The sequence below is a fragment of the Dermacentor albipictus genome, chromosome 9, assembly GCF_038994185.2.
Source record: "Dermacentor albipictus isolate Rhodes 1998 colony chromosome 9, USDA_Dalb.pri_finalv2, whole genome shotgun sequence".
In the NCBI taxonomy this organism is placed as follows: domain Eukaryota; kingdom Metazoa; phylum Arthropoda; class Arachnida; order Ixodida; family Ixodidae; genus Dermacentor; species Dermacentor albipictus.
This window is the reverse complement of record NC_091829.1, coordinates 50220368-50245374: the sequence shown is the minus strand read 5'-3', so window position 1 is coordinate 50245374 and position 25007 is coordinate 50220368. Positions and strand designations below refer to the sequence as shown.

Below are 25007 nucleotides of genomic sequence, written 5' to 3'. Positions count from 1 at the left end.
TATACGCCATATAAAAAATGCCCTGCAAGTTTCTTTTCTATTGTGATATGCGTGTACGTTTTTCTTGCTTGAATGTAAATATTCTATGCTGCTGGCCGGTTGTTTTTATACAGTGATAATCTGTCTATAAAATATATCATTGTACTGCCCTCAGTTCCTAAAATTTAATGCATATCAGTTTGAATTAGTGATAATAATCACTGAACCTTACAGCGGATGAATCAGGAGCGACAATAGTAATTTCCTTGGTTCAAGGGCATTGTACGTGCACTGCGTCATGTTTCATACGTCTGCAATCAGTCTAAATTCAGGGATAACGTACTTGCTTTTAGCAATGAGGCCAACGCTGTGTACCAATAGTTATGGTTCTCTAACAATCAACATGTGTAAACAATGCTATGAAAAAAAGAAAAATTTAAGGGCGATAAGATAAACGCTATACAGTTTCAGCGCAAGATTTGCAATATCGGTATATTACGGACTTCTCGTTTCTCCAGCCGAAGTCTTCATACAAAACAAAAATACGCGAGCGTTCTTGAAACTGCTGCAAAAGATATATGTAGTAACACATGCGAAATTTATCCCATACTCAGGGTTGTCATTCAGTGAGCGCTTGGCTAGGTAAAGCAGCACAATTCCGAGCCCTCTGCATGAAGTCTATTATACAATTAAGGTATTGATTTTAAAGGCTTTTCGCGAACTCTGTTTTTTTTTCTATTCAACTTGGATGTATTATACGTTCTGTAATAACTGCATGACTCTACACGAGAACCATTAGTGCGGAAATATCACTGTAGGCATAATATTCAGACGTGTGTTACATTCTCTTTTACTCTTCTAGGTCCATTCTGTATAACTACGCAGGGTTCGTTCAACTGTTTCCTTACCTTAAATATGTGGATATGAGTACTCCAGATAGCATTTCAAATGACCCCCTTCAAAGTAGAAAAAAGGGCCGTAACGCGAGTACATGCATGGCTTTGTTGGACGAAACTGCGCCTGAAGTTCTTGACCATTTATATATGAGAAACTACACCAGCCCGGCGATTAAGAATGAGGTAAGGTGTATGCATTGTATGAAGCTGAATGAGTTTTTACTTGTCGCTCTAAACGATTGCTTTTTTAACCAAAATATAACGCCGTGAAGGAAACGAAAGCTCAGATAAAACCATCAAGTAAATAAGTTTTATTTACAGTTTGGAACATGGAGATTGTAACTATTCTAATCTAATCAATAGAGGCTTACGGTGATGTGCGCGCCATCGAGTGAGAATGAGCATTCATGGAATTTTAGAACGTGCACGAAGCATTTCATTTGTAAAATTTTCTTTGATGGCAAACCTGGTTGCTTTTTAGCCTAGGGCCGCGTGCCAGCAGCTACTCATTGCCTTCAACGATGCAAAAGTTCACGAAAAAAATAATTTGGTGGCAGGCATTACCGAGGAGTGTGAAACATTTTTTTTCTGTAGAAAACGATATCTTGAGATCGGAATGCAAGAAGTAAAGGGCATTTTCCTCTGTTTTATATTAGGTCTAGCTCGTAGAATGAACCACATTACATATTATAAGGTTCTTTCCTCTCCGTGCGTTATTTCTAACTTCAAGCGATAGCTATAGCTGAGCTACTTCGCGGGAAGTTATGGCAATTGATGTACTTTCCTCGGTGCTCAAAGATTCACTGTTATATCGCCAGCTCGTCGCCTTCTAGCACAACTGTTCTGCCAAGTAGACCTTGACACAATGCAGCCACGGCAACCTACAGTTTCCTCGTGGCCTTTGTCTCTTTTATAATAGCGCATTTGGTCAAGGTAAAGTCAGCCCCACCCGCAACCGTCCCCCTTCACGACCTCGTAAACATTCTCTGTACTTATAGTATCAATGATAAGAGCAGCCTAATGATGTACATGGCCATGAGCAGGACCGGGCTTGCTCTTATTAAGAACTCATTATTAATTTCTAAGGCACAGTGGTGGGCATTAAAAATCCTAGGAAGAACACTTTCTTGTAAATGAAAGCAGCGAACTTGGTCACAACACCGGCGATAAAATATTAATTACAGCTGTGATCGCGAGATGCGAGTTACAAATAATTCGGCTGTGCAATCATTTCATGTAAAATTATGCCTTTTTGTGCGCCAAATCCACACACCGATTACGAGGCACGCTACAGTGGCGGACTTCCAAATTATTTCGACCACTTGATGTTCTTTAACTTTCGGCCTGTACACACAACGGCGGCGAGTTTGCCGCCACGATGATACCAATCCCCGGCAGCTTCTTGGCGACATCACGCTTAAGCCACCATGCCTACGGGATGATGCCGCATCCTTGCACATATTCACCCCGTTTTTTCGCAAAACAGGTTTTCTTTTCAGCATTCTCGCACCCAGTCTGACGTCCATGGTGTCCTATCGTTTAAAAATATACCTATGGTCTATCTGACTACACCAGAAACATTCCTCTTCAGTGCGAGCATAGTGCCGACTTGTTGAACAAATGCACACAAGTTTAATTTAGTGCGCATTCACATTCACAATTTTTACGGGGCATTCACAATCACGAAACTAACACAAGTTCATTTTACCGCGGCAATTAGTGCTTCGCACCGAGTTCCCCGGTACCTCATTGTTTGTAGTACTGCGCCGTTGGTTTCCATGTCAGTGGTTCGATTTCGTTAGCGCCGGGCTCATTTTAATTGCGATGAAATTGCAAAAAAACTCGTCTAAATTAATTTGATGCGCAGTAAATAAATCTAGGTAGTCAAAAGCAATTTGGAACCCAACCCTCCATTGCGGCGACCCTCATACTCACACTGTGGCTTTGGTACGCAATAACTCTATGTGTAATTTTAGTTTATTGAAATGTAACGTATGCGTTAACATAGCAAATAGTTGGTACTACTGAGTTTTCTTCTTGGCCATCACACTATTTTAGTTTTTTATACTTAACATTCGAAAGCGAAGAAACTGTCGTACCGCAAGAAATATGTGTGTGTCAAAACATACTGGATCGTTGCAATGTGATTAGAACTGTAGTAGTGTGGCGCGACGTATTGAAATATAATGCGAAGGTGGGCAGGGATAGGTAGTTGGGTGCCTCCCACTCTTGCAATCTAAATTTTTCTTTTAGATGCACGCAGGTTATGAATAGATATCTATCAATCAACTTGCTAATATTAAAGTCTTGCTGAACATTGCACCCAGAGCATCAATAATAAAAGCAATGCGCTTGAAATTAACATAATTGGACTGCGCATTTATTTACATTCTGCAGACTATGATGATATCCTCTGGCAGGTCCTCTTAGCACAGCATACAGCGAACAAAGCCGAAAAATACTAATGCTTACTGATGTTTGAATAGCTTACAAGTAGGTTTCCTTTCAGGTGGAAGTCATTGCGAGCAAAGTGAAACAGGCCTTCAATGATATGCTTGAAAATAGCAGCTGGGTGGACAATGAATTGCGAAAAAGCTTGAAGAAAAAGGTAAGAACACCACCCTATAAATGCCATGGAAGAAATAATATAGAATGTTTCTTTATTTCAAGTTCTGTTCTGTGGTCATTTTTGAAACCGTGGAATGTGGTCAGCGTTGTTTACGTTTGCAAATGACACAGGGCGTGGAACAAAGGGATGTGATCTCGCATAATGGAAGGACGTCTGAAACAAGGGCACACTTGTAGGACGTAGTTTTACGTGATCATGCTCGTTGCTAAAGTCATTGTGTATAGGATCAGAATGGGCGCAAGATGGTTGCAACACCTCACTTTTCAACAAGGCTAAAGTATATTGCCATAGTATAAGCAAGTATGTTTTCACGCTTCTGCAAGATTAGGCTATAAATGCGAGTCGTATGTTGTAAAAGCTGAAATAAAGCCCGGAAATGTTTCTTTTCTTGTGGGTTCCTCTTCTCCTCACTTTGCGTTTACTATGCATTTCGGGGTTTACACTCTGGCGGACAGCGACCTTGAAGACAACATATTTTATAGAACCGAAGAAGTTAAGTATGTTGTAGCATGGCTGATTCTACAAAAAGCTCGATATTCATGTTTCTTTTATTTCTAAAATGCACAAATGACAAAGAAAATATATGGTTACACTTCGAAAAAGCTGGAACAAACAGGAGAAATGCTGCATTCATTTACTCTGCAGTAATCAGAAAACAAGGGGCTAAATAACAGAAACACGTAATAGTGGGAGAACATTTCACTCTTGTGAATTCATGAGATGGCCAGAACAATGCCAGAAACTGCTTTTTTTGTGACTGCAACAGAATTTTAAACTTAAATCACTGTATATCATGGCAGTACAATGCTTACAAATGTGCAGATAAGATGCCACTAGATGAGAAGTAATTTCTGCATTCATTTGCGTAACAATGAAGCTATGTTAAGTTTTGGACCTTGTTGCTTTGTTCGCTCACAAAATTTAGTTTGAACTCCATCCTCTTTATCTAGCTGAGCCACGAGATTTTTTTAAAATAAACATGCTATTGTGAAAGATGCAGAAAAATATTTTACATACGAAGGCTTGCTGGAACGTAAACTGACTTGGGAAAGCAGCGCCTATCAAGCAAATATCACTACTCTTCACTTTCACTTAGCTACAGTGATGATGCCTCGTGGTTCAATGTCTCGTTGGCTGCCGGTTTTAGGCCTTCTTTTTAGTAAGATTAGAATTATTTGCCGACTTCAGTAATTATGTGCTCTTAGTCGTGATGCCGTACTGGTCGTTCTGTTGTCGTTGTTCCAGCGTTGTCAACCGACTGTCGTAATACAGTCGTTGTCACGCCATCATCATCGCACAGTCGTTGTCACACTGTGGTCATCATTCCAACTTCGGCACTTTGGTGCAAATGCGTCTTCCCAGTAGCTGCAGCCTCCTGTTGTCAACAACGGTGGAACACGTCACCACTATAGGGGAAGTCGTGAGTCAACACCTAACGGCTTCTACAAAATTATCAGCTTGGTTACACCCTATGTTAATAAACAAATTCTCCTACCCTTGTGTAGAATACGCATCAAGTAACCCTTCTTCATCCTAACCACGATAGTTTTCATGATGATCTTGTTGCCACCGTATTGCATACCAACCTGCTACACGGTCGGAGTTGTTTTCATTATAACTGTTGTCCTGGCTTTCCAACGAGGGAAAACGCTGGCCGCTTTCCTCCACCGCGAAATTTCCATCAGCACAGCCGTGAGAAGTCTCCTTCATGCTGTTGGTACCATCACTAATTCATTTGAAATCTGAGCTGAAGGCTGCACCAGTTTCCAATTTGCTCGCTAGGAAACAAAAGAAAGGGATTGTTAGGAGGTATGACAGTCCTGTTCTCGTGCTATTTGACTCTGCCATCGGCCTCCAAGTTCTTATTGAGACTGCAGCCGAAGTTAGTTTTTGTCTGCCACTTCTTCCCCCCCGCGCCTGCACGCCCTCATTTCGTCTATTTTCACTATTTTCACGTTCACACTATTTTCACGTTCGAAGTGAATTTCGAACGCCATATTAGGATCAGGTTTAACAGAAAAAGATTAGGCAGTGAATTCGGAAAACAGATGATTCTTTAACATGGACCTGTTTTGACCATCGTCGCAAGTTCATTCATATATACGAAACTGTAAAAAATAGTTTTAAACGATAATGGGCAGCAAAGGCATTGTAGCGGGTTAAACAATCATCTATAATGTTAGAAATGAAAAAAAGCAACGTCGTCGTGCTAATATATCTGAAACGTCCTGACAGTTGTGTATTGTAAGAAAAATGGCAATGAAAATGCACCGATATATTTGAAGTAACATTCACAAGGATAGCGAGAGGCTTATAGGTGGTATAAATACTTAGCGTGTCGAAAGCTCCAGGATTAGAGATTTTAAGCTCAGATAGGCAATGAGTGTATAATTTGTTTTTAAAATATGGGGTTTCACGTGCTAGAACCACGATCTGATTATGAGGCACGCCGTACTGGGGGACTCTGGCAATTTGGACCACCTGGGGTTCTTTAACATCCACCTAAATTTAAGTACACGGTTGTCCTCGCAATGAATTTTCCTTCTTCGCGTCCATAAAAAAGCGTTTGTTTTTGTTTCAGTTGGAAGAAATGCCATTGGGAATAGGATACCCGGAAACGCTATTGAACAGGACAGCACTTGAAGCTCGCTACTTATACGTAAGTGTCGTTACAAAAACTCATCCGATTGGCACAGTATCCTAAATAATATTTTTTACGTACCTAAGCATGAGAGAAAACACAAGATGTGAATTTTAATTTGAATGTAAATATCAATTTTCGCATCTCAGGGGTTTAAACGAACTTACGATAATTTTACTGTAGCGATGAAAAAAGTGTCTTAACTACGGTTTTTTTTTCTGATAGTTGCGCACACTGCTCTTTTCATATAAGAATGCAGGAAATATTTCCTATATAGCTAGCTTTCACAATCCGAATTATTGCCAATATTAATGCCCTAAATTTATTATTTGCAGATATAAAATGCCATCAACAGAAACACATAACATGGTCTTTTGTAACTTAAGTGCAAAAAGAGCTCGTTTATATGTGTGTGCCAAGGTGCCGAATGTAAAACAAGTGTATGTTCAAAGTGAGAAATGGGAAGTGTTGCTGTAACATATCAGTAAATAGTGTTACATTTTAAATATTTTCAGCTTTTTAGGATAAATACGTCCTATAGTCTTTTTCTTTTGTCAAGTTTTGCAAGAAGTAAAGTCTATTGTGAATTTTGTACACAAGACTATTCGAAAGTTATTCCTATATGCAAACAGAAATATGGGCAAATGCACACTGGTAAATGTCGACGCATTGATATCACAAAGAGCGAAGGTGATAGCGAATGTTTGCTGAAGCCATTGCAGTGCAACTAAAACAAACACAAAGAACAGGCAACCGAACCCTACGAAATCTATGATTAGAAAAATGCATCGGTTTCATAGTGCAACAGCTCTGCCCTCAAGTATTAGCGTCGTTGGGTTGGTTTTTCGTTGGTGAAAAATTGGCACAATAGAATATTTGTCCTAGTTCCTTGTTCTGTATGAATGCATCTGTAGTCCCCAGCTTTCTTTCTGCCAAAGATCCAACACCGTCTCCTCCTTCGCGGCATTACTGCGTCGACTTCTCAAAGTGTATATACATATGCATGGCTGTTTGCAAATTCGCAAAACGTCTTAGAACTGCAGATCATAGACATAAGTTTGCGTAAGAGTTACGAGTCTGAGGCATAAACCAAACATTTCTTATGATTATTTGCTTAACGCTGCTTACGTTATTCACGCATCCTTGGGGAAGCATACATTTCATGTGTGAGGAACGAACATGCACACTAACCAGTTTTTATTAGAACGCTGACACGAAAATGGTAGAAATGGAAATTTGTTAGAGTTCCTTTATCTATGTGGATGCACCTGTATTTCCTATTTTTCCCATGCCAAACAACCAACACCGCCTTTTTCATGACGGCATTACTGCGTCAACGTCTCAAGTTCACATTCACGGGATTGGCAGCTTGCGTGTCCACATAACTTTTTCTGACTTGTACGCGTGCATGAACACGAGGATAAGATTGCTTAATGTTCTGATCAATCTTACGCATAAACAAAAGTTTCAAAGAGATTGCACACAACGTTAAATTAGAAAAAGAGTCATTTGTGCGCATAGCGTTAGGTCTGATCTGGTTGAAATATTTTCTTCATAAAAGTTCCCTTCATGTACCAGATTTCGGTATGTGCTTTCAAACTGTTTAAGTTTTTTTCGCGCATACGCTACTCAGCTACGTAGCCACAGCTGCAGCCATTATCAGTCGCAGTCAAGAGGGTCCGGAAAGGTTCTCAAAGGAAGCTTCACAAAAGAATATGTCGCCAATGGTGCAATCTCATTGTGACCATCCAGCACCATAGCCCGATATACTAACCACGAGGCCATGGTATAATAGGTACATATCACTCGGCAACAACGTCAAACAATTTGTAACAATTCAGGCGTTCATCGCATCGCATAACAGTATTATTCATGGAAATGCGGGAATTTTACATCGCGACATTTCAATTTGGCCGCGGATGCAGGAATGAAAGGCGCAAATGGTGGTGAACGTTATCACAGTCTTGCCTTCGCATTAGGCTTTAACATCACTAAGTTGTGTATACAGCTGACACTGAGCGAATTTTTTCATACTAAATTATGCAATATGGACAAAGAAAAGTACTTCGTTTGGTTAAAGTTGTATTTAGTTCCATATACCTTCAGCACTGAACTACGTGCCACGGTATACAGAGTGTCCCACGTAACTTGAGCCAAAACTTTAATAATGAAAGCTGCGTCAGAAGCGAATTGCACCTGACGCGTATCATTCACAATGACCTATAGTAGCTCTGACGATGTTTTTTTTCCCCATCTCTCACAAATTATAAATTTATTTGCCGAACTTTATAATTATTGGCTGAAGACCCATAGTATGATACGCAGATTTGTAAAACAGCTTCAGAAACCACAGATCGAGTTGTTTCTTCCGCGATATGTCTCACGTAGTCCTTTTTCCGGGCCGCAATGAAAGCCTGCGAATATAAATATTGACCATTATTATAAATAAATAAAATATTAATAAAAAAGTTGGGGGACGGAGATAATGCGCAGTGGTATCATGGTGCCCTTAATCGTGCGTTCGGTGAACAAGGTCGGCAGCATCGTGACTGGTGTCGGGGAAGCGGCAGGGCGTTATGATGGTTGTAGGCAGCTGTGTTCGCGGCTCCCATCAGATGACGGCGCAAATGCGTGCTGCTCGCCGAGTGCTGCCGAGGAGATTGAGAACACGCTGCCGCTTCCTCGTCGCCAGTCACGATGCAGCCGACCTTGTTCACTGAAAGCACGCTTGAGACCGGCATGATAGCACTGCGCAAGTGCTCTGTCACGTGACTTTCTTCATATTTCGTGAGCTTTCTTTGCAACACGGAAAAAAGGACTGCGGGAGACGAATCCTAGGGGAAACAACTCGATTGGTAGTGTCTGAAGGTGCTCTACAAATCTACACATCATACTTGGGGTTTTCCACCAATAACTGAAAAGTTAGGCAATTAAGCCTATTTAATTAGTGAGTTACGGCAAAAAGAAGAAAATTGAATTACAATATGCCCGTGCGAATAGAATGCATTCGGATTAATTCGCTTCCGACGTGCCTTTAATTTTTGAAATGTGGACTCAATTTACGTGTGACACCCTGTATAGAGGATGTTCCAGCTAACTTGGGCCAAGTATGAAAAAAAAACGCAGGCGCTACGCGTGTCATATTGGCGCAGTATTGTTCTCAGCTCTACAAAACACGTCATGATATTTCTCCCAATCCATCAAGCTGGGTAATAAACAAAGAATGCTTAGTTAACTTTTTAAATAGTAACTCTTGCAAAAAATCTTCAATAAAAAAGTTGTAGCGCTTTTCCACGAACATGGGAATATTTCATCTGCATTAGGCTAGCTGCCCTGCTAAATTTTTTCCAGCCTTGCTTTAAAGTGCGCGAAATATTAAATATACAACATGACTGCCGGCTAACGCGTCACGTTTTTTTATTGCTCTGAAATGCAAGTTGAACAAATTAGCAGAGGCTGCTCCGCCCAAAGAGACAAATTGTGCAGGAGGACGGTGCCTGCGATGGACGACAAGTGACAAAACGGGCGTACCGTTATAAGAAAAAAATTTTGCGAAAATCATGTTGCCACATGGATTGTATTGGGTTGGATTGGAGACAATTGTATTTATGCCTGCAGTTCACGAGGGCCTATGCGCCACATGCGAATCCGATATTGAAATGCCGGCAGCATGGTTTCCATCTCCGTCCTTCATCACACTATCAGCTTCGCCTTTCCATCGTGTTTTCTCATTGGTCCGAAAAAAGTGCCTGCTCTACGTCAAGTGTTGCTTCCAGTCCCGCATCGCATTCGCACGTGAGAGACGCTCTCTGGTTGAATTTTGTTTTCTTAGAATGGTACATCCCTTTTGTAACTTAGAGTCTATCGTAGCCACCGGCCGCCTGTTCAATCGAACTCTGTGTACGGAGTAGCTTTAACTAATTCATTGAACTTGTATTTGAGGGCACTAAATGCGTGGCGCGTTAGCCGGAACTCACGTGGTAGTTTTAAAACTTTCGCCCACTTAAAAAAAAATGGCTGGGAAAAAATTGAACAGTGCAATTACCTTAGCGTAGATGAAATAATCTAACGTTTCTGAATACGTGCTACAACTTTTGTGCCGAGGATTTTTCTCTAGAGCTATTATAAAAATAATTGAACATCTTCGTTAATGGCCCCGCTTGCCGTATTAGAAAAGAAGTATCATGACATGCTCCATATGGCTCAGTACAATACTGCGCCGATTAGGTGAGCGTAGCGCCTATGCTTGTTTCTTTCCACACTTGGCCTAAGTTAGATGAAACATCTTCTATTTGCTTTCGTACCTGTAAGCCAGCCTTGTAAGTGTTTGGGCTTTGCGTAGGTTAGTATGTATGATAGGACTGCTTCTGAACTGTATCATGCAAGTAAATATGGTAAACTGAAATGTTTAAAAAACGTATTTTTGTAGATAAAATTTAGGTGAGCCAAGAAAACACACTTCAATGTCCTAGCATTAAGCCTAAATATTTCGCTCCAGCGTTGTAAACATAATTTTTGTCTATCTAGGTACCGTCCTTGAATTCGAGCACTTCATTAACGGAAGCCTTGTACTACTTTAAGAAAAACTCATACTATATGCAATTGCGTAATATTCGATATCCACAAGAGGATTCTTGGCGGTAAGTAAAAAGGGTAGGACATATAAAGTGAGGTGCAGTGTTCTGAGCTTTCTATGTTTATACGACTTGTAAATGTAAATCTAGAACTGAATTCTATGAAGTATGGCAGTGTGATATGCTGGACAAGGAACGGACACAAAAAGCACGATCACTGGACTCTGCGTGCGTTCATTTTTTGCCTTAGGCGCTCCCACACTACACAGAATTCTTAATGGCTTGCCAGGCCACATTTCTGTGTTAACCAGAAGAGACCTAGAGTGTGTTTCATTTTATATAATTTAGTGAATTTGGCAATGTTTAGTACTTTGAGTGAGAGAATAAACACCATAGGTACGACGACGATGACAGAAGTGGCAAGTTGCTTTCGGCTTTCATGGATTATGTACAGAAGCAAACGGAATAAAAAGAGTGAAAAAACCTAATGACGCAGTTTTGAAATAGATCAAGGTCATCTGTTACATTTTGTAAACAGCTGTTACATTCTGTGAGCTGAGATACTATATGAGTGTGGTGCACTGTCAATTATCTGTGCTGAATGCTACAGAAATGGCTTGAAGTGATGCGGAACAGTACGTCAGTGGCTTCTCGAAAATTGTGGGCTTTTGATTGTACATAAAACAGAAAAGTTAACGCGTGAACGCCGAAAAATACTGCGTGATAGGCTGACTTCGCACTGATAAATATGTCACCGAAGTGCACTTACATCTTTGCAATTGCGTATATAAAGAAAGGTATATAATACTGTGAGTGAGGGACACAAGTTTTCGTTTGTTTTGTTTAGTAGTTTGCTATACATGTAGCAAGAAGATGCAAGAGTGCTAACGCTAGAAAGAGATTGACAATGCCCGCCAATGCTGCACGATCTGGACCAATTTGTGACGCGTTGTTGCGCGAACATTACCAGAAAACCCTAATGTTGTTCCATCGTGTACCATCGTGTAAAAGGTCTGCCAACAGCTAGGGCTTGTGGGCTAATCTGTTGAGTAGACTCACAGCACAAGTATGTGGTAATTTGGAACTGCGTGGAGCGTCTTGCAGGAACCGCTAAAATGACAAGTCAATGTGTTACTTTGATAATGTTTCCTTCATGATGTAATTGTCGTTGCTGAATGCGTTTTCGGATATTTGTAGCAGCTAAGGCTTGCTGCACCATTGGTGGTATGCATTTTTTTCTAAATAAAGCTGATCCTTCGGTTGTTGGTTTTTTGTTGTTTAGAGACGGTGCCAAATGCCTATGGAGCACGCTATGACTCGCTCAGTCACTCCTAACATAAATCACTGAGTAGCTCGCACATGCTACGACAAAACAGAACTCAGAATGCAAGGCAGTTTGCTTAGGATTCGGCTTTTCTGAAAGATACTGTGTTCAAGAAACTCCTCACGCAGTTTATAAAAGTATTGTGATTGACTAACCAGTTTGAAAAGTGCTTGTCCATTCACCCTTTTCAGTAATGCGTCTGAGTGTGTGAGCATTCATTTCATTAAGAGTTCACATGACATTATTTCGGCAGCTCAAATTGTGCATTCAGTGGAGTTATCCGGGTGTTATCAGACAATAGGAAAATTACCGTCCAAATCCTGTGGAATTATAAACATGAGGAGGTGCCAGGGGCATTTACATTTAAGCAAGAAGTTTGTGTGCCGTCTCAATCATGTGATACCAGAAAACCCGAGTTCATGATCGCATCAGGCACATGGCGGCCACATTCGCATTGGCCAATGTAACAATGTAACAATGTTCAATGTAACAGCGATTTCCAGAAGAAAACCGTACTAGTTGGAATTTTGGTTAGATTTTCTTGCAAATACGCTATGTTCTTATTTTTCCTGAATCTTATAGGAGTTAACACGGTAGTTCTAGAAATTTCTTGTCAAGAAATGGCAGGCAATGTATTTTCGACAAAAATTTATTTGCCAGCCCAAATTCTACTGGGGAATGTGTGTGAACAAACACTTGAATTCTAACATACAAATGCCTTCGCGCTCTTTATCCACACCTTGCGCTAACGCAATAACATCCAATGATAATGAAAATCATCATCATTATCACGACATAAGGTTACATCAACCACTTTTCCAAGCAACTTGTATTTTCTTGTTGAAACCTCCAAAAGCATGTGGCAAACTTATTTTTACATTGAGCCTGGGGATGACTATTATCAGCTGAACATATTACTCAGCTGATAAAAAGCGGCTACGCACTAATGTTCATGAGCCCACTGTTTGTTATAAGAGCTTGAAACGTGGACTATGTCGACTTTATTTCCATTCCTAAATAGCTTATATCTGTCGATATTCAGAAATCAAAATCTCCAAATTTCTATCACAAGGCAAAACATTTAGAACATGCGTGCTACAAAAAACATACACTGGGTCCTTATTTACGGTTTTCTGCTTTCTTTTTGGTTATGCACGTAGTTGGAACAGCAGTCCAAGATATGGTCGCCCGTTTCATGACAAGTATGGATTGACAGTTGGTAAGCACACAAATTACAAAAAACTGTATATTGCTGCGAACAAAAGCGCAAGCTGGGGTTTGACATATTACTCGTAAGCAATCCTATTTTAACTTACACAAAGGATAGATTCGGAAGAATTGTGTATGGCCAAAGTTAGCTTGGAATTGACTATGTTGAGCGGTGAACATACGTAATGACAACTATTTACATTTACCATGAGCCTTTCTCCAGTGAGAAGAAAATTTGCAACCACTGGGAAATATATTAGCAACATACTACCCTAAAGGATAGGACACGATCTGCTCGAAGGTGTCCTGGAGGGCTTAAACGCTGTACTAGGTTCTGGGCAGGTTACTATAAGCCTTGAAAAAGGCAAATCCATTTGTCGAAACCTTGGCTCCCGCTTTTACCTTGTTCTCGTTTTGCTCATCGTCTCGAACTTCCATTGCTCACCTTCCCCGAATTTTACTAGGTTCGGACACTAAAAAAAGAAGTGTACTGTCAAGTCCACATTCATCGCTCTATTACTAAGATTGCCTACAAACATTAATTATTGTTACTTGAAATTATGGCTTGTTGCCTTCTTCACGTTCCCGAATGGACAATGATGCCTGAAAATACGACTGTTTTGCTGGATTTATACAACTATTCGTGACAAAAATTTCGTGCTACAAGCTTTCTGCGCAGAAAAGACAGAAAACAGCAGCATGCATATAGTCATGATTTAAGTTTGCCCTGAAATATATCTACAGCGGTTACAAAGTTCAAATGAGCCGACGTCTCTCAAAAGGAACCAAAACATAATAGACAGCGCAAAATATTATTGCGTTGATTGCAGTACATACAGCTAGCAAACAAACTCTAAGGTACACACTGCTGAACACTCAACACATTAAGGGACTATCGCCTTTTGTAATCTAGCCGAAAGGCTTTGAATTCCTAGCAATTCCTAGCAGATTGACGCATACGAAGTAGTGTAACTTTGAATAAAAAAGTCGCAGCTTCGCCCGCAAGGTGAAGCATCGATTGTGATAGCAAATTAGTGGATTAGTTAGTGGATGAAGAAAGCAAACTAGTTTTATCATCCACATCAACTTGTAAACATAGGCATACTAGCCAAATTAACAAGCATGATGTCACGCGTGCTCGAGCAACCGTGAACAGACCTCCCTCCATGACCATGGGAAGTCGTTGTCGAAATTCTGCAGGGAGAATGCGCGGCTGCACCAGCGAGCGAAGCTACCTTCGTGCTGCGTCTCGCATCAACGCGAACAACGCCGTGAAAGCAGCGCGCAGTGGACCGTTCCCAGTCGCAGGTGGCTTTCAAGACACGGCGACGCGTGTGTGAACGGCCGCCCGGGCCACCCGTAGTAAATCATGGCCCCTCCCACCCTTCCCCCGGAGCCTTGATTGGGATGGAAAAAGGCGCGCTTCGACCAGGCTTTCCTCCCTTTCGGTCGCTAGATTGAGCCGGCGATACTAGCACGCTTTCACTAGCACGTGCAGCATATGGCGCGCGGCGATGATTTTATCGCCCTTGGACATTATACGGGACGGCACGGCGACACTGATGCCGACGGAAGAAATGTGCTTGGAGTATCCATGTACTTGCTATCTCAATAAACTGAAATATATTATTCAATTAGCGTGTCTCTTAAAGGCACGCGCTGTAATCAATGACTGTGAGTTACGCCAAATACACTGATTCAAGAATACGTCTAAAACAATCAGAATGTGTTCTGGCATTTATAGCTCCACTTTTGCCTACAAAGTGATGTAATTTGTGCTGTTAAATGCAAACTAAACATTTCACTATGCCTCTAAACCGGTTTGGTCGGAGTTAACATCGCCACTGAACAGAACGACCTTAGCAGTTGCTATTGCTTATGTGTGTGCCTAAATTTATTTATACGGTGTTATAACTTCAACCGTTCATTTGAAGTATTTGTTATTGCAGAAATTCCCTACAAACTCTTCGTACCTCCATTTTTTTATCAAGGCATATCAAGGTAAGAAATTTAAAGGTAGCAAAATTTCTGTGTAACGTTCCGAAAGTAAATTTCATCATTATTTGAAAGAGAAGGTGGTGCACCGCGTGAAACAAACAATCAACACAAGAATGCACGCTCGTTGCTGGTTAAACAAGGGAAGGAGCGTCAGTGGAGGAGGAATGACGCATGCGCACAGCGCTGAAGAAGGGAAAGAAGCAGCAGAACGGCGTGCTTGAAGTTATTTGAGTACAGATCACGAAGTTACATGGATTTGTGCAGACAACGTGGTCGCCAATGAAAGTGCGTGCTGTTATCTGGTATAAATGGGCACCGAGCTGTTCCCTGAATTTAAAGCCACGCTCTCGGGATGTTACTTACAAAACAATGCTGAGGTGGAGCAGGCTGTGCGACAATTTCTCGCATCACAGGGAAGCGAGTTTTACCAGAAAGGTTTCTTCAAACTGATTGCATGCTACGACAAATATCTCAATGTCGGTGGCGACTATGTAGGAAAATAGTGCGAGGTGTATAGTTCATGATGCCATGGTATATTTTCTTGGCGGTAAGGTTTCTGTGTGAAAATAAATGAGGAAACTTTCGAGAAGTCCATCGCATATTAGCAATGCGGAAGTAGAGCAATAGTCTCAAACGTGGCCAATACAAATTTACAAATACACGAGTCGTGTGAAACTTTTTTGGCAAAGGTTCACTGACAACATTGATATTTCTCGGGTAGTAGCCAGTTTCCGAATTTTTAGCGTTATGCGTGCCATGGTAACCAAACAACAATAGACGTCGTCTCTAGATTACATCTCCGAAATCGCAATGGTATTGCACAGATGCAGGCACACTAATCGTCTGCAGGTTTTGAAGCTAGTATACGTGTGAGGTGTAAATTTCAAGCTAAAACAGGGAAATCTATTTCTTCGCAAGCTTTAAAAACTGTTCCATGCAGCTTTGGCATATTCAATAAAACCACCTTCAAAAGAGAGCATTGAACCAAGACTTTTGTTTGCTTTACTAGTAATTTGAGGTTTCCTAGCCCTGAATTAAGAAATTATTCAATCCTAAATCCTTGACTCGCTTAGAAATTCCCCTTCCGTCATCATTGAAAGCACCTCATTTGATCTTTACCTCAGGAAATGTTATTTGCTGTCTGATCATCGATACCTCTTAAAGCAAATATCGTGGCTAAGCCAACATCAAAGGAAGATCGTACTTCTTGGTGCAGCGGTACCTTGGAATCGGCTTATTGGTTTATGGTAAACAAATTTTTTTCAGCGCGAACAACACACGGAAGAAACGGGGCGAGCGCTCACTTTCAACTCTTGGTGGGTGCTGACGAGCATCAGTTTAACTGATATAGAGACGAACCGCTATACCTAGAATTTCATAACCTACTTCCTATTGCGTAAGTTAGGATCACAAATGTGGTTACCTGGTCTAAAAGCTAGTGAACAAAATGAATTGCCTGAAGTAACGAGTCTCGAAATGGCCACTACAGATTATAATATATATATATATATATGTGTGTGTGTGTGTGTGTGTGTGCGTGTGTGTTCTCTCTGTGTGTGTGTGTCACTTCAGACATCAGGCGTAAAGCTAAATTGCTCGAATGCTAATGGCATTACCATCGACAGTCGTCCTGAGGTGAGTTCTGCCGTAGTTCTTTTATGACGTAGCCCAACATAAAGTTTATTAATTTTACGAACTCGTATTTCGCTGAAGCGCTGAAGAGAAAGAGGATAGGGGGGACACGGAAAAAAACGAAAGAACAATAAAAGAAAGAGAGGGGCATCGGAGGGTGGGTGTTGGGAAGCGAAAGGTTAAGGAGCATTGAGGGTGTAGTTGGCGGCCTGTTTTTGTGGCTTTAGAAGTGTCGGTCAGGCGGTCGGTACGCGAATAACAAAAAAGACCCCAAAAAACATCAGTTGAAAGAGTGACTTTAGTAGCCTAGCAGCAATGCATCGAGCAATTTTTAAAGAGGTAAGATAGCGAAAAGGAGTCTTGGGTGCAATGCATGGGGTAACTCTTCAAGAGACGGTCTTTCAAGAGACGTTAGCCTCAGTAGCTCAACGTAGGTGTCGTTGCGGCGGTATACAAAAATGGCGATAGCCTTTGTGGTTTAGGCGCGAAAAAATATATTCTGGCGTCTGGGACTTTGGAATGTGTTGGTGAGGGTGTTTCAAAAAATATATAACGAAAAACAGACAAGAAAAGGGGGGGAAGCGAAATCGGAATAACAAATAGGAGTGTGGCGTGAGCAAATGCGGAGGGGGGCAGGTGCACTTGAAAAGGGGGTCGTACAGTTGACATAAACGTACAAACATAAAAGAGTATAATAAATTGAGTAATAGGGAGGAAAAAAATGTTTGAAATGAGGAATAGGTGAGGTTAAGAATGAGGGTTAGCAAAAAAATTTTTGCTTTCGTTAATGGACATGAATACCTTATTGCTAGTGAATCAACTTTAGATTGTGGCCTTTCTTATATGGCAAGATAGTCCTTCTTTATCTACGAGGTGGGACTATGCGATTTTGAAATGAAACTTCAAATATTCACTAATCTTCGCCCTAGCTTCTGACTTGCACATAACCGTAGGCTTTTATTATGTGTATTGATGCTTTATTGCTATTATTTATCTTTATGCTGTCACAGTTGTTCCACTGCGACATAGCCTGTTTATGCCTGCGGGGCAAGATCACAGGTTTCCTAAGGGAAGCTTTAAATATATAATGTTTCGAAATATAACATGCATGAAAATACTTTCGTCCGATCCTTCTTGCGCATACAATAGTTGGGTAGGAATTAAACTTACAAGGTCAAGGGAAAGGTAAAAGAATGTGCGAATTGAATAAGCATGTGAAAATCAAAGATCAAATTTCTTTTTTTTTATTTGCTCATTCGTGCATTCAAATTTTACATAGCCATATTTCTTGCCTACATTTTTGTTTTAGATTAAAACCAAATTGCATGGCTCTGAAAAGTTCTTTAATTTATGTTTGCCGTTCACATGCTTGCCTAAATGCAAACAAGCGTTCTTGCAGAAACAGAATGTGACGTATCAACGAAGAAATGTCCTGAGGACAAACACAATCGCTAAGGTTTGCCAAAACGACAATTTTGAGAAGTGTATGCAAAGAGCGTGACACGTATTATCAATTAATTTAGAGCATATATCAGAGCAACACTGCACAAAGGCTCAAAAATTGGGGTAGCACATATATATATATATATATATATATAAATATATATATATATATATATATATATATATATATATATATATATATATATATATACATATATATATATATATATATATTATATATTTAGAGAGAGAGAGAGAGCGAGAGAGAGGCTATATCCGGGTGCGGAACAATGCTGGCGTCCAGCAAAAGGAGCAACACAAACCACAATTTCTTGTATTTCAGCTCAATGAACTACGGTGGCATCGGCACTATGATTGCTTCCGAGCTGGGATTTACCCTCATCAAAGGTACAATCAATGTCTCCTTATTCTTGCTATTCTGCTGAAGTTACTATAGAACCTGAATAATGTTCTCAAATGCCACAGACGCAGAAGAGGTAATCGTGAATGAGCACAACGAAAAGCGAGCTTTTTTTCCCCCGTGCATGAAATATTATTATGTTCACTTTTCAGCTGCACTCATCATTGCCAGTAATTGTGCGCTAATGTCCCGGTCCCCATTCAGAGCCGTAATTTACTGGGAGCGGTAGGTCTTACGTATACATACGTATTATAAACATCGCCCGAGGCATTGGTGACAGTACTGACGGCGCTTCTACGTGCGTTCTCACAAACTCTCACGACTCCTTCATCCTGCACGATGCTGCCTGCCATCATTGTGCCTCGCACGCTTCCATCACAAAGGAACAAAATATCCTGTAACTGCTTCAGGCATGAGCATATTGATCAATCATCCTAATTCGGTCATATCTACGTGACGTCTAGGATTGCAAACATTCGTGCTCTAACGCACCCACTTCGTACCGTGTTCCTTGAATCTGGTACATGATAAAACGTTTGATTAAGATCGCGTCCTTTATTGAACATCCGCCTAAGCATGCTGTTTTTAAAATGGCTTACTAGTTTACCTTAAACAATCCTGAGGTTCGTACAAAACTTTTTTGTCGCTAATATTCCTGCACTCATTCCGCCCTACTGTAATGGAGTGATAGGCTAGAAGGGGCGCCATATAGTAAAGCTATTCCAGACTTTTCTATTCTAATTCTGCAATCAAGCCTCCACGATTGGCAAAAACTTTTTTGGACAACCCCTACTTCGCCTGCCTGTTACGCGACGTCCCGACAGCCGCGTCAGCACCCCAATTGATATGACGAGTGCACACCTAATATGCATGGTTGGACAAAAAAAAGAAAAATAATTATTTCTGATTCGACGCCTTTTCACCATTCGCCCTCTGCTCTTTGTCAAAAGTTTCCAGACTGCACCCGCTTCAGCTTCCTTTAACGTGACGTCACAAAACGGCAAAAACTCACCGCTTCAACGTGATGCGCATGCGTTAAAGATGCATTAATATGGCGAACAAAAGGAATAGCCGGAAACTACCTCTTTCCGAAAGGATAAGATGACTACTGCCGGTCGCTCAGGCCCTGACTACTCGACGCTGCGGGAGCGTTTGGATTTATTTGCGAATAATAAATATTTTTTCTGGCCGTGTAATGCTTCTGAAGACTTTCAGCAAGTTTACCACATCGCTCTGGCAACTCTTCTTCAGTGAGGATCCGTTTTAGCGGCATTCTTAACCTTCCGCTACATGCCGCCGTGATTTTAGACCCGCCACTGCAGGGAAAGCGGACCAATCGCAGATGTAAATCATCCGGTTATCTGTTTTCAGTGCACTGGCTCCACCTCATCGTATCCCTCTCCACTTAAGCGTGCTCCTCACCACTTGGCAGCAAATTAGAAAAGAAAAACAACTCTGTGTAAACAATGTTATTCATTTTGAAAGCAACGTGGCCTCCTATTAACTAGGAGAGCATTTGATTGGGTTGTTCAGGCAACGCTGTGGGTCCCCGCTCTATGCTTGCGTCAGCGGTTAAGTCAAGTTGACGTCAGGAGATTGGAATAAACACACACCGGAACAGTTTTACGCTGTAGAGCTGTTAACGTGTGGTTCGGCAAGTCCGTATAAAATTTTGAGTGAGAGAAGCTTTTCGCGGGCAGCAAGAGACGAACGGCAACACACATCACACACAAACGTATATTCAAACATCCAAAAGATTATCACACAGGCGCAGGGCATAGTGGCAAGGAAGATGACGCATCCCTACAGAGCGTTGTGTCGCTCGGCGAACTGTAAGAGCGGAGCTGGCAGGTGGGCTCTCGATGACAGTTTGGTTGGCTCGTTCACGGGAGCGGAAGACGTATCGACTAGAGGTGCCCTCATGCGTGGACAGTCGGCCGGGTTGATCTTCGGTTGACCTTCCGAACGTGGACGTCCGACTCCAGCCAACGCGTATTCCTGGCTCTTCTCTGTTCCTTCTCCGTGCCGATGGGGTTTTTCGTCTTCTCAAGGCTGCCTCAGCCACGCGTTTCTTTTTTTTGCAACCAATTCGCTGAGCGCTCCATTCTTGTACTTGTTTTTGCTCCACAGTGTAAGGATGCAACCCACTCTGGGGGATCGGTCATGAATGGGGCGATGAAGGAACTGTTAGCATTATTTTACTAAATTAGGCTGAATTGAAATAAGTATCTTGTAATTGCTATTTAAAATTTCTACTGTTACAGGTATAAATAATCAATCATGTTGATATTTCTGGGAATTTTATTAACATTATAGGAATTTAGAATTCTGACATGCAATTTGTTTGTCTCACGTATGGTGATTTGTCGGCGTTTCTCTTTTTCACTTTTCTTCACTGCACGTACAATACCGGCCTCTTCGCGCTTCCACGCTCGAGCGCCTGTACAACCACGCGCAAGGTTCGCTTCCGCGTGTACGCCGTGACAGTCGGTCCAGTTTATGGCACCGACGCGGCAGGCGCACTGCCTATTTCATCACGAGGGCCCATAGGATGGAATTATTTTCTCCTGTGTTATATTACAAAAATCATGAGGTATGTCACTCTATGAAGGTGGATGAGCAGCAGAACTGTGTAGCACAGGCAAACAGGTGACGCAAATGTTTGCAAACAGGTATCAACACATTTATTTTCTTCATCGGCGGTGAAAGTGACGAAAGATACGCAAACACCTTTATTTTTATACATTGGCGGTCATTGGTGCTGCACATTCGTTATATACATCCCTCTTTTCATTTTGCGATATATTGAGGTAAGAAATATGAGACCGAAATCACAGCACCGAATGGCAGTAGGCCAGTGCCGTCAGCGCCTTCGCAGAGAGAGGTGTAGTATGAGAACGCTAGCCTGATGGGCGGCAGTGGAGCCAGCTGTGGAACTCGACGACGAAGGTGCGAGCGATATATTGAAGCAAGGTGGTTACACCTTTATTAAGTTCATGTTCAAGTTGGTTCATCAACGATGTCAGTTTACAAAGAATTGTATGCAAAATTAGCACTACACAGGGAGTCCCAGAGTTAAAAACTGATGGCGGGATCTCAGGGTGGTCCCTGTCAGGGGCGACTCCTTCGGCCCAAGGGACGATTTTCACTTGTTCCCCGAGCTCGGTGGCAGTCCTAAGTAAGACCTCCCAGGCAAGTTTATAGGGGGCTGGCAACAGCGTTTCTGGGGGAAGTGAACCCATACATCGCCAGACGATCTGGTCTTGTGCATCTCCATTGGTGATAATTGCCAGTCTATGTCGGCTGAGAAAAGAGTTTGTCTGAAGCTGGCGAAGGACGGTGGCCTGCGCGCTCGCAAGGTCCCCATGAAGCGCCGGATAAGTGCGCCTCATCCACTTATACAAGTCTGTAATTTCCTTATATTGTCACGTGGTAGTGACGTATAAAGAATACAGTAGCAATACTGTGAAAGTCGAAACTAACTTTTATTGGGCGAACCTGCGCCCACAAAAACAGGCTACGCTAAAATAACAGCAACAGCGGTGAACACAGTCGGCGATGGTCAAACTCTGCGGGTCAAGTGCATCGGCTTTTATACATCAGTCGTCGAATGCTCGAGAGTGATCGCTGGGACCCGCGTGTCTTCCTCAAAGTTCTACATGATTCGCGTCTCGCATACATGCAATCATATTACACAAGGTTCGGTCACAGACAGCTGATGGAACCATCCATAACATTCCAGAAACTTCCATGCATGCAGGCACGTCCTGCGCCATGCGGCAACATTTGCTAGGCGTTGAAACGTGGTTGTCCGACAAAGATAAACAAGTACACGTGTCAATATCCCCCTCTCAAGAAGCATTGACCCGAAGCTGCAAACAAACGAATGTAACAAACAAAACACACGTAGAAAAGAAACAACAAAATAAGAAAGTTTGTTATTGTGCATAAAAGGGTTTAAGGCGCACCATCTGGACCCCATCAGATCGTGCGCGGTGCCGCTGTGAATGCGAAATGCCGTCTGGCACGACCTCATAGTCCAGTGCGCCAATATGCCAGATGACCTTGTAGGGTCCGAAGTAGCGTCGCAATAGTTCCTCACTGAGTCGTCGTTGGTGTATCGGTGTCCAAATCCAAACACGGTCGCCGGGCTGGTACTCGACGTAGCATCGTAGGAGGTTGTAGTGTCGGCTGTCGGTACGCTGCTGGTTCTTGACCTGTAGGCGGGCGAGCTGTCGGGCTTCTTCGGCAATCTGGAGGTAGGTTGCGACATCAAGATTTTGTTCGTCAGTGACGTGCGGCAGCATGGCGTCTAGCGTCGTCGGCTTCCTGCCGTAAACCAGCTTAAACGGCGTGATCTGTGTTCTTTCTTGCACCGCCGTCTTGTAAGCAAAGGTTACGTACGGCAGGACGGCGTCCAACAGCTTGTGGTCGACGTCGACGTACATTGCTAGCATGTCGGCGAGGGTCGCATTCAGGCGCTCCGTGAAACCATTCGTCTGCGGGTGGTAGACAGTAGCCCTCCTGTGTATTCGGCTGTATTGCCGAATGGCTTGGGTGAGCTCTGCAGTAAAGGCCGTTCCTCTGTCGGTGATGAGGAATTCTGGGGCACCATGTCGCAGCAGGATGTTCTCAACGAAAAATGTCGCCACTTCGGCTGCGTTGCCTTTCGGTAGAGCTTTAGTTTTAGCGAAGCGGGTGAGATAATCCGTCACCACGACGATCCACTTATTTCCGGATGTTGACGTCAGAAACGGTCCCAACAAATCCATCCCGATCTGCTGGAGTGGTTGGCAGGGAGGCTCGATCAGCTGTAGTAATCCTGCTGGCCTTGTCGTAGGTATCTTGCGCCGCTGAGAGTCTCGGCATCTCTTAACATAACGGGCGACGTCGGTGGTCAGACGCGGCCAGTAATACCTTTCCCGTATCCTCAACAGCGTCCGGGAGAATCCAAGGTGCCCAGTGGTTGGATCATCATGCAGAGCGTGCTGTATTTCTGGACGCAGCGCTCAACAAGGTAGCTGGTGCGCACTGATGAAAAGTTCTTCTTCACGAACAGGTTATTTTGTAGCGTGAACGAAGACAATACGCGATTAAATGCCCTCGGGACAATGTCGGTGTGCCCTTTCAAATACTCGACGAGGCCTTTTAGCTCCGGGTCTGCTCGTTGCTGTTCAGCGACGCCTTCCGCGCTTGTTATTCCAAGGAAGGCGTCGTCATCCTCGTCGTATTGCGGCAGTCGGTCAATGGGGGCGCGTGACTGGCAATCAGCATCAGAGTGTTTTCATCCGGATTTGTAGGTTACAATGATATCATATTCTTGCAGTCTTAGGCTCCACCGCGCCAGCCGTCTTGAAGGGTCCTTTAAATTCTCTAGCCAACACAAGGCGTGATGGTCGCTGACGACATTGAATGACCTACCATATAGGTAAGGGCGAAAGTTTGTTATAGCCCGAATGATGGTGAGGCATTCCTTTTCGGTTGTAGCAAACACTCAAGGCGTGGTGACTATGAAAGTTCTCCGGCGGTATCCCTTGATCTTCCGACAGCGTTATGGACTTCGACTACAGGTCGATGAATGCGCCGTGTTGGTTCAGGAAGTCCATGCCGAGAATGAATTCTCTTGAACACTATTGGATGATAACAAAAGTGGCAGGGTAGGTCCGGTCTTGAGCTGTGACTCTTGCGGTGCAGATTCCTGTCAGCGTTATTAGGTGTCCTCCAGAGGTGCGAATTTGAGGGCCTTCCCATGCAGTCTTAATCTTCTTCAAGTGGGCCGCGATGGGTCCACTTATGACGGAGTAGCCGGCTCCTGTATCCACTAAGGCGGTGACTGCGTGGCCGTCGGGAGGCACGTCGAGGTTGGTGCCTCTTTGTCTGGCGTTGCTGTTAGGTCTTGGCGTCGGATCACGGCTCCGTCGTGCTGAACTAAAGCTGGAACATTGCGTCGTCAAGTAGATGGGATGGCGGCGTCTCGTTCATGTATCGTCGAGATCGTCTTTTCGGCGTTTTCGTTGGCGGCGGAGGATCTTCATCAGCTCGACGAAAAGCAAGCGCACAATTATTTATTTATCTATCTATTTATTTATTTATTTATTTATTTGTGTATTTATTTATTTATACTGTTAGCCTAAAGGCAGATACACGTCGGAGTAATAATAAAGTAAGCTTCAAAGATCGCTACAAACACGAGTGCTACACTAATCAATCCAGAAGATACAACTGCTCAGGTGTGCCAATTTTAAACAAGAATATAAGCGT

The 25007-nt window shown here is 42.6% G+C and overlaps 1 protein-coding gene across 1 annotated transcript in view; it reads left to right on the top strand.

The window, feature by feature from the left end:
• Positions 1-1047: 1047 nt before the first annotated feature.
• LOC135911927 (uncharacterized) overlaps positions 1048-25007 on the top strand; it is a 38169-nt gene continuing 14209 nt past the window's right edge. Inside the window, exons 1-3 of the mRNA XM_070525292.1 lie at positions 1048-1058; positions 3385-3483; positions 6086-6163. Coding sequence (XP_070381393.1) covers positions 3427-3483; positions 6086-6163 — 135 coding nt within the window. The 5' untranslated portion in view covers positions 1048-1058; positions 3385-3426. The remainder of the gene's footprint in view (positions 1059-3384; positions 3484-6085; positions 6164-25007) is intronic.